This window comes from Triticum urartu, chromosome 3A (genome assembly GCF_056163025.1).
Source record: "Triticum urartu cultivar PI428250 chromosome 3A, HENAU_Tu73, whole genome shotgun sequence".
NCBI classification, from domain to species: Eukaryota; Viridiplantae; Streptophyta; class Magnoliopsida; order Poales; family Poaceae; genus Triticum; species Triticum urartu.
Window position 1 is genome coordinate 72,505,958 of NC_141875.1, and position 10,339 is coordinate 72,516,296.

Genomic DNA, 10,339 nt, shown 5'->3' on the forward strand with positions numbered 1-10,339 from the left:
TCGTTGGATATGTTGGAGATATGCCTTAGATGCAATCTTGCATGATGATATTTCTCAATGTGTTTATGGATTAAGGATAGTCCTTGTACATTATCAATGATGTATATCAACAAGTACGTGACTTATTTGTGAGACCATACATCGTATGATGATTGTCCTAAATGGTCCCTAGTCAAAAGGACTGTGAGAACTCGCCGCCAACTAGACTAACACATGACTTGATGGATGGCTTGGTCTTACTAGCCATGTAGCATTGGATTCAAGAGTTGGATCCGGGTCCAGATAAGGTCTGAGTCGTACAAACCCAATTAGAGATGCAACGAGATGTGGTCATGTGTTAGTCTCTAGTACGACATGTGTTCTGAGTCATAGACCTAAGGTCGACACATGGATTGAAGATGGTGACCGACCTACTTTGGGCTGACCAAAGGCTAGTCTGTGAGCAAGTAGTTATAAAGGTTGATTTCAGGCTTGCCTACATACATGTCGTCAGACATGGTCGAGCAAGATGGGATTTGCCCCTCTGACTAGAGATATATACGCTGATCCCCTCGTGTGTTTTGATTTGGATAAGTATAACCTTGTGATGAGGATTCTGGGATAATCCAGTTTTATGGTCGGCATCACTGGAACGAGAAAGAGGTCGGGCTGATATAAGAATGACCTACTCACCTTGAGCCTAGCAACATATACCGTGAGGCAAAAAGAACGAAAGCAATATGTGTTGTACAAGTTTGTCCAGCCGGCTTCATCACACACTTGGAATCGGCACACTTTGCTAGAAGCCATCACTGACTGGCCGAGCCAGATGCGATTCGACTCGCGTGTGGACGGGAAACTAAGGGGACACACGCTTAAGGGAAAGATACCTGTGAGGCCGGATCCGACTTCGCTTGCCGGATGAGATCCAACCAGGACTTGGATACGAGCCGAGCAGACTTTGGGCTTTTGGATCCATGCGGGGCCCATGTGATGAGCCTGCGGTGGATGCCTATATATAGTAGAGGTGCGGCAAACCTTTTCGATTGATCGCTTCAGTGCCGTCATTAGGGATTTGCATGTGTTGCAACTAGTCACCTCTACTCGGAACCCCAGCTAAGCGATCAAACATAGCAGTCTGCCACACGGTGTTCCTCTTGCACCCGTGGATACCAATAGAGGTAGTGTGCTAGTGATGCTCGGACGAGCCTCTTCGAGGGATCTGACATCCGGCTGCTCGAGGGAGATCGATGAGGAGGAGATGACCTTGGTCATGCGCTGTTGCGACTCTTCTTTCCGCTGCAAGGGACTACGAGTCTAGTGGTAATATCGTAATCTATCTCCTAAGCATGCTCCTCGGTTGTATGCGCGACAGGATTAAATTTTCATTGGCAATACTTGCACGCCGTGTAGCCCAAGAGGACATAGGTGGTTGAACGAGTGAGTTTTTTGGATTCATCAAACTCATACGTTTATGACTATAGTCAAATAGTACATTAGTTGCTAAATAATTAAATATGAAGTTAGCAACAACAAGCTAAGCACATATGTATTGGAGACTTTAGTTGCTAAACTCTTTAATGCACTTGAACTCCTGTCTACTTCCTTCGTACGCGAATGTACATCTAGCTTTTGTTTTAAGTTAAAGTTTTAAAATTTTGACCAATTTTCTAGAAAATAGTAGTAACATATATGACATCAAATTGATATATTATCAGAGTACATTTCAAGATGAATCTAGTGATACTAATTTGGTGTCATCAATGCTTTTACTTTTTCCTAGAAAGTGGTCAAAGTTTTAAATCTTTGACTTAAAACAAAAGCTAAATGTACACTTATTCGCGGACGGAGGGAGTAAACACCTGTGCATTGAGGCCTCAATGCAACAACTAGTGCTATTTCCAATATTGATTACCATTAATACAATTACTATTTTTTCTAAATAATTGAAAATAATGTGATTTCAATATTAACTACCATCAATGCAATTAATTTTGTTTCCATACAATTGCAATTAACATACCCACATTGGGGGTGACGAACTCGATACATCATTGGAGCAACATGGATCGTTGGATATAGGTGGTCGAATGAGTGAGATCATTTGAATTCATCAAACTCGTGCTTTTATAAGTATATATAGTTGATCATGCTTGTTAACAAAAAAATGTATTTCGAATATACAATTTATCACTTTATGCTAGCTAATAGTAGTAAAATAAACATAACACATTTTTTGTAAATAAATAAAAATAATAGTATTGTTGCATATGCTCAATTTAGATACTTTTACGTGTACTAGTGAGGTATAATCAAGTAAAATATTGGACAAAACGACACACTTCGCTCACACTTTATGTCATTGGCACAAGGACCATGTCCATATATGTAAGTGACACAAATGGTGTATCGTTTTCATGAAGCCAAACAAATACGGAGTATGTGTCAATTTTATCAAATTTCTCATCACATTTTTGCTAGAACTTTTTTTATTATAGTCAATTTAAATATTTTTTGTAAACAAATAAAATAATACATTTGTTGCATGCTCAGTTTGTATACTTTTACATGTACTAGCCCCCATCATATTTGAGGTCAAAGATTAATCATACATCTGCCTAACAAACTGTTTATGCAGGTCATAAACAATTATACTCCGTCATAAAAAATCAGGACAGAGGCATTAGAGTGTACTCATGTGAAAAATTGGACAAAATGACACATCTGTGTTAGCTCTAGTTTAACATGAATGTGACAGTTTCCGCCACTGGAACGTAGCACATCATTTCCGGAAAGCCAACCAATTATACGTCATTTTAATGAAATTTCTCGTTACATTTCTGGCTGGAAAAGGTACCCCCGTACGTCGCCGGCTGGTCACCATCCATCGACCTCTGTAAGACGGGAGGCAGATCGAAGCGGCGTGCGAAAATCACCGCGGCGAATTAAAGTATTTTCCGCCGCCGTCGCAGGTGCGTGCCGCCCGCCCACCGGCCCCAAATACAAAGCGCCCTCGGCCCGTCGCCCCCTTTTATAGCCCCCCCGCCTCCTCCACCTCCCTCTCGTCCCCGTCCCATTCCCACCTCCCCCCAGCCTCCTCCACGCTCCCTCGCGCGCAGGGGCTCCGGGCCGAGGACGCAAGCGCGCAACCGACTCGACTCACCCACCCACCCCGACCGCGCGTTGGAGCTCCCCGCGGAACTCGCAGCCATGCTGTCCGCGCGCACCGCCGCCGCCGCGTCCCCCGCCGCCTCCCTGGTACGGCCGTCCCCGCGCTCTCGCTCGCCCGTCCCGCTCCCGCTCCGGCGCCTCCCGCCTCGCCGCTCGCTTCCGCTTCGAGTCGCGTGATTGCGCTGTGTTTACGGTGCTCCTGACGTTTGTACGAGGAAGTAAGCTTCGTTTGTTTGTGTTTTGCCTGACGCTGCAGTGGAAGCGCGGAGGTGGCGCGGGGGGCCGCGGCGACGGATGCACGAGCTGCTTGGAGGTGCGGAGGAGGGCCGCGGCGGTGACGGTCCGCGCGGCGCAGCCCAAGAGGGTCGAGGCGGTGGCGATGGAGTCGGCCGCCGAGACCGCGGAGGCCGAGAAGGAGGTGGCCGCCGAGAAGGAGGTGGCGGCGGCGGGAGGCGGCGTGGAGGACAAGTACGGCGAGGACAGGGCCACGGAGGAGCTGCCCGTCACGCCATGGGCCTTCTCCGTCGCGAGGTGAGCGGCGCGGATCGGATCGGATTGCTGGATCTGGGTGAGGCGGACGTTTCGATGGGTCGATCCGGGCGGGGGATCGATCCATTTGGGTTCGCTAGTTCACGGTTTCCTCCGCGTGTTGCCTTGCCTAAGCTTATACTACCAATATTTTAGTCCATTTCAGAACTTTGACGTGCCTAGAAGTCAGTATGCGTGTCTCGTTTGCTTGCATCACCCGAAACAAATCTGAAACGGGCAGTAGATTTCCGTGTGTGGGGCGCTCGGCAGCGGAAAAGTAACTGTCCCTTTCTCCTGCTGGTGCAGCCCAGTTGAGCTGACTTTTGTTGTTTCCTCGCACCCAGTATGGGTCACCCGGTATTGTTGGAGTCGCCCAGCTGGTCGCGTTAAAATTTCAAGTAATATTACTTTTACAATTCCAGTTTCACTCTAGTGGGAGAAATTTGTTATAGTTTAAAGCGGATCTGGGTTACCGCTGGGCGGATTTTGGGTAGGTTGTTAGTAGTTGAGCAAAACAACGAATTGGCTGTTTTGTTTTGGTTTGGTTTCTTCTATTTTTTGCTTTCTTGTGGGTGGAATATATTCTAATCTGGCAAAAAAGATAATCTGGCCCACAACAATATTTGTGTGTCTTGTTTTCTCCACTGCCCCTGACAGCGAAATTTGACTGCAAATTGATACTGAATCGACAGCCGTATGGTAAACTTTACTCCGTAGCATATAATTTTGTTATAGTCAACTAAAAGCAATCAGTGAACGGTACCTTGAGCAAGGAAAGTCAAGTACCCAATTGGCCATGGTGATTTTAGAAAAACTTTACTGCCGTAATTTTTTGATTTGGTTTGGAAGATTGTTTCATGTCAATGAACGACCATGCAGTGGACCAAATAAGATAATCTGGCCTACAACAATATTTGTGTGTCTTGTTTTCTCCACTGCCCCCGACAGCGAAATTTGACTGCAAATTGATACTAAACTGACTACTGTATGGTAAACGATAGCATGTAATTTTGTTATAGTTAGCTAAAAGCAATCAGAGAACGGTAACTTCAGCAAGGAAAGTCAAGTACCCAATTGACCGAGAATTTGATAAAACTTTACTGCCGTAAAATGTTACTTGGTTGTAAGTTGTAACTTCTAAGATTGCTTAATGTCAATGAACGGCCATGATTCGGTGCAGTGAACTGAATATATTTTGGTCACTATGTTAAATCGAATGCTAATAAACTTTTTTGTTCCAGTGGTTACACACTTCTGAGAGATCCGCATCACAACAAGGGACTGGCCTTTACCGAGAGGGAGCGGGACGCGCACTACTTGCGTGGCCTTCTTCCTCCAGGAGTTGTCTCCCAGGATCTCCAAGTATGTGGAACCATCACTAGCCAAAATAAGCTGTAAATCATTCTGGTCTTCTTTTTCCTAAGGTTTTCTTAATGTGTATGCAGGTGAAGAAGATCATGCATAACCTTCGCCAGTACAAGGTCCCGTTGCAGCGCTATGTGGCCATGATGGACCTTCAGGTAGCACAATTAGTCATGTTGATTCTATGAACTATAGATTCGTTCTTGTAAGAAGATTAGCTATGTAATGCAGCGATTTCCTTGTTGAAGATCTGATAAAACCCACACTGCACCTATGTAGTCAATTTGTTGCAGTTAAAATGATTTATTGATTGAAAAAATTTGCACGATGTTGTGTGATTTCAGGAGAGAAATGAGAGGCTTTTCTACAAGCTTCTAATTGATAACGTGGAGGAGCTGCTCCCTGTGGTTTATACACCAACTGTAGGTGAGGCCTGCCAGAAGTATGGGAGCATATTTAGGCGCCCACAGGGTCTGTATGTCAGCTTGAGAGACAAGTATGTTTGCCCAGCTTTTTTTTTTTATCAAACTTGCAAGAATTATGTATTGTGTTTATCATTGGGACTGATTGGAGGTGTATTGTAGGGGGAAGGTCATTGATGTGCTAAGGAACTGGCCTGAGAGGAACATTCAAGTGATTGTAGTCACTGATGGTGAGCGCATTTTGGGGCTTGGAGATTTGGGTTGTCAGGTATGCTTGTCTAATTAGCTTCTTACTTCAGGAACTGTGCTTATATATTGTTGAAATGATGTCCTACAGGGAATGGGAATTCCTGTTGGCAAACTTTCTCTGTACACTGCCCTTGGAGGAGTTCGCCCGTCAGCTGTAAGCATTTGCATTTGTTGTAGTCTTCTTTAATGATCCCAGTATATTTGTTATCAACAAGCTGCAAAAACAACCAAATAATGTCAATCTTTTTAATGTTTACTTTGCAGTGCTTGCCTATTACAATTGATGTTGGTACTAACAATGAGCAATTGCTTAACGACGAGTTCTACATCGGGCTTCGGCAAAGACGTGCTACTGGAGAGGTATGCATATGTACAAACTTTGCTTGGAGGAACTAAGACGTTATCAATATAGCAAGCATTTAAAATCTGATATGTGCATTGTCCTTGATGGCAGGAGTATCATGAGCTCATGGAAGAGTTCATGGATGCTGTTAAACAAATATATGGTGAAAAAGTTCTCATCCAGGTCAGTTCAGACACCTAGTAAATTGCATGTTTATATGGTGATCATTTTGACTTATTATCACAATAATACTGGATTTCCTTTGTGCCAGTTTGAAGACTTTGCCAATCACAATGCGTTTGATTTGCTTGCGAAATATAGCAAGAGTCATCTTGTTTTCAATGATGATATCCAGGTTGGTGAACTACTTGTTTCAGTTTTATCACGTGCTACCCTTGTCCTGTTCTTCAGTATCTCTAATTCGCTATATATTTCAGTTTGTTGCCTTCCGTGCTGATATAAAATGTGTTGATTGCAGGGAACAGCATCTGTGGTCCTTGCAGGTCTGTTATCTTCACTGAAGGTTGTGGGTGGAACCCTAGCAGAGCACACCTATTTGTTCCTTGGTGCTGGCGAGGTTAGTCAAAACTCCTCACGGTGTAATTTTTGCTGAACTGTTAAATTATAATGCATTATCTGGAACACATCTGACGGTGCATTTTACTGCAGGCTGGAACTGGTATTGCAGAACTCATTGCTCTTGAGATTTCAAAACAGGTAACTGGCTCAGGCTTTCAAAATGTCAATGTGGCGTATATAGTTTTAATATCAATGCTACAGCTAAGTCCTGCTGGTTTTGATTAATTTATAGACAAATGCTCCAATTGAAGAGTGCCGCAAGAAGGTTTTTCTGGTGGATTCGAAGGTATGGAGGCAAAGAATGTACGATATTGATTTTGAACACTGCAGCTGACAGACTGACACAATTTTATTCTATTATATATGTAGGGTTTGATCGTTAGTTCCAGAAAAAACTCCCTTCAACCATTCAAGACATCTTGGGCACATGAGCGCGAACCTGTGACAACCTTGTTAGATGCCATCAAGGTAGTCATTCTTTATGTGCATTTAAGAATTCAATTCAATTAGTACTGATGCTTTCACTGGAAATTGTTCTGTTAAGGTTATATTTTATTGTATCTCTTAAAGTTCTTTTATTATCTCTGTAGTCCATCAGACCTACGGTGCTGATCGGAACATCTGGAGTAGGCAGGGCTTTCACTAAAGAAGTTATTGAAGCTATGGCTTCTTTCAACGAGGTAATTTGAAATTTTAACATTGTTGTTGTTCAAGTTGTAACTTTCTGGGATCAGTGAGACAGTTGAATAACTTCTGATATCTAAAATTGTAAATGCAGAGACCTGTCATCTTCTCATTGTCAAATCCAACGTCGCACTCTGAATGTACTGCTGAAGAAGCATACAAATGGACCCAGGTTAGTTTGCCAACATACACACAGAGCTGGCTGCAAATTTGTTGAAGTCAAAACATTTGATGTTACTCATTTAATTATTGTGCTATCCATGAAATGCAACAAAGCTTAATGAAAGACATTCCGTGTTTGCTTTCTTACGCTTGTATATCTTCATAGCTAGTGCATCATAATTGGCACAAAAAGGGTTCACTAAAACATGCAAATGCATCTGCATATTTGCAGGGTCGTGCAGTGTTTGCCAGCGGAAGTCCGTTTGACCCTGTGGAGTATGATGGAAAGATTCGTGTGCCTGGCCAGGTATTTTTCTTTTAATCTTTTCCAATGGGGGGCAATCTTGCTGATATGAAGTCCTGCTTAGTCAACATAAAGTTCTTCATACCTGATTGTCTGGACTATGCACAACAGGCAAACAATGCTTACATTTTCCCTGGATTTGGCCTTGGCGTTGTGATTTCTGGAGCAATCCGCGTGCATGAGGACATGCTTCTTGCTGCCTGTAAGTGCCTCTCACGAACATGTTATCCATGATTGCCTGCCAGTATGCCAAGCATTTCCTAAAAAATATTAACCATATTATGGAATGCTTATCAATGTTTCATGTGTTCAAAACAGCGGAAACACTAGCTGCACAGGCCACTCAGGAGAACTTTGACAAGGGATCCATCTTTCCACCCTTCACCAACATCAGAAAGATATCTGCCCTCATTGCTGCTAGCGTGGCTGCAAAAGCCTACGAACTCGGTACATTTTCCGACACCCTTGCCCCCTTCAGGCCTCATGGAATACCCGTCAGGCCTCGTGGAATACCCTTCAGGCCTCGTGGAATACCTGTGCTTGACATTGCTCAAACTTTTTTCTGCAGGCTTGGCGACTCGCCTGCCGCGGCCGAGAGATCTGGAGAAATATGCGGAGAGCTGCATGTACACCCCTGTCTACCGCAGCTATCGTTAATGCAGTGGAGATCAATTTTGCAGTAATAAAACGCAAGGTCGCAGGACGCTGCGGCGCTGTTGTTGTCTGTCGCTGTTCTTGCCGCTGCTGCAAGTCGTATCTGTCTATACATATATGCCGTGTGTGTTGTAACGCTGTGGAAGAAGTTAAACAAACTGTCTTGTGTACCAACGTTTGTTATTCGTGTAGGTTGAGTGTAACGAGTGTAATAAGCAGACAGAGCTCTAGTTCTCAAGGTAATATGGCTAGTGCCTTTTATCACAAGAAACTGGGACCTTTTACCATGTATGAAAATCAATGCAAATTAGCATGCACCAGTGAAGGAGTTATCTAATGGGTAGTGCCAAAAGTTTTAGTCAAATGGAAAAAAGATTTACACTATAGACAGGGTCAAAAGGAAAGGCTGTCATTCGATTTTGCACCAAAAACAGTTTATCACTGTAATTTTTGTGACGCATGCACTTTTTATTAAATTGATGGTCAAACATAAAACCTTAAAATATGTGTGCCATGTAAACAGAGACATAGGGGGGGGGGGGTTGGATTTTGGGAACATGGGTGTATTGGAGCACTTTATTTTAAATAGTTTAAGAATAACATTTAAAATTTTTAAAAATCCTGAAAAGAATTCTTCATGATCATATGGATGGATATTACACATGTGTAAAGTTTGGTGATGAAAGTAAACATGTGAGTCATGCAAAAATGATGAAATGATGATTTCTCAATAGTGAATAATACATGGCCGAGGGTGACCTGCAATGTGGCATCTCTAACATAGATGGTCCATCATTTAAGACAACGTGAACAACTTTGTCGGCCATTATGCTTTCATGTTTGGCCGGAAGCAAAGTAAGATTGGAGTCGCAAGTCATGTAAGTTGGATTGCTTCGTTTGTCATCATTTGTATTGCTAGTTCTTTTTGTTGTATTCTCATAATTACTTATTGTTTGATAGATGGTGTTGGTGACCATTTTGTACCAACAAAATGAGAAGAAGCCACTAGTTTTAGCCATTGTTGGATGAAATTGAATGGTAAACTGGAGTTGATACAACTTGTGTAAGACCTCAAGACCGGCAGAAGAGCTTTCTTGAAGAACAATGATGTCTCAAGCCCTCAACAATCCATTGGATTGAATGAGAAAGAAGAAGTTGTCAGGGAGAATGGACGAGCCATCATGCCAATTAATATCTGGCAAGTGATGGGAACAAATGGGCGAACGGGAGGGCCGCCCGTCACGCCACGACGATCACGGGCAATTTTTTCACAAGGTAGGACAAGAAAGAGAAGATATACAAGCTCGTGTTGGATGCACAAAAAGAGAATGGATTGAGACCAGAAGAGATTGAACACGAAGTTGCAAATTGAGAGGGAAAAGATAGAGTTGGAGAAGAAAAAAGAGTGTGCCAAGTGGAAGCTCGAGAAGACCTGAACTTTTGGATCAATAGAGCTTGAGAAGGAGAGGTCGCAACCTGCTTGAGACATGGAGTGTCGGCGTTCTCGGAACGGGGGTCACCAGACTTGCCTGCCTGCGGCGTGGCTCAAAAGGGGCCCCAGCGCGGCCCATCTTCATCAACACAGACCCAAGACCCTCGCGAGGGGCCAAGCCTCGCGGGGCGGACGACACGGAGCTTCCTCAGGCACGGCCTCATCAGGCTGGCTCGCGAGGAGGCGGAGAGATCAAGGCAGGGTACCTCACGAGGTGCCCGTGACGCAAGCCATGACGATAAAAGGCGCCAGGCGGGCGCCAGCCGCGCAGTGTCCTCCTTTCCTCTTTGGTGCAAAGGGAGCAAGCGCAGGCGAGAGCATCAAGCAAAGGCACCCGTTTCGGTGCAACGAGACCAAGACCAGTCCAATGGCAGGGAGGAAGTCATGGTGGAGCCCAAGCCAGCGTCACC

The 10,339-nt window shown here is 44.1% G+C and overlaps 1 protein-coding gene across 1 annotated transcript; it reads left to right on the forward strand.

Annotated features, from left to right (window-relative positions):
• Nucleotides 1–3,026: 3,026 nt before the first annotated feature.
• On the forward strand, nt 3,027–8,757 carry LOC125542920 (NADP-dependent malic enzyme, chloroplastic). The gene is made up of 20 exons (XM_048706143.2): nt 3,027–3,237; nt 3,407–3,681; nt 4,920–5,040; nt 5,124–5,198; nt 5,385–5,536; nt 5,625–5,730; nt 5,800–5,865; nt 5,976–6,071; nt 6,166–6,237; nt 6,326–6,409; nt 6,533–6,631; nt 6,724–6,771; nt 6,866–6,919; nt 7,003–7,101; nt 7,224–7,313; nt 7,412–7,489; nt 7,712–7,786; nt 7,895–7,985; nt 8,102–8,230; nt 8,352–8,757. The coding sequence occupies exons 1-20, from the start codon at nt 3,190–3,192 to the stop codon at nt 8,438–8,440; spliced, it is 1,947 nt and encodes a 648-aa protein (XP_048562100.1). The 5' UTR covers nt 3,027–3,189; the 3' UTR covers nt 8,441–8,757.
• Nucleotides 8,758–10,339: the final 1,582 nt, after the last annotated feature.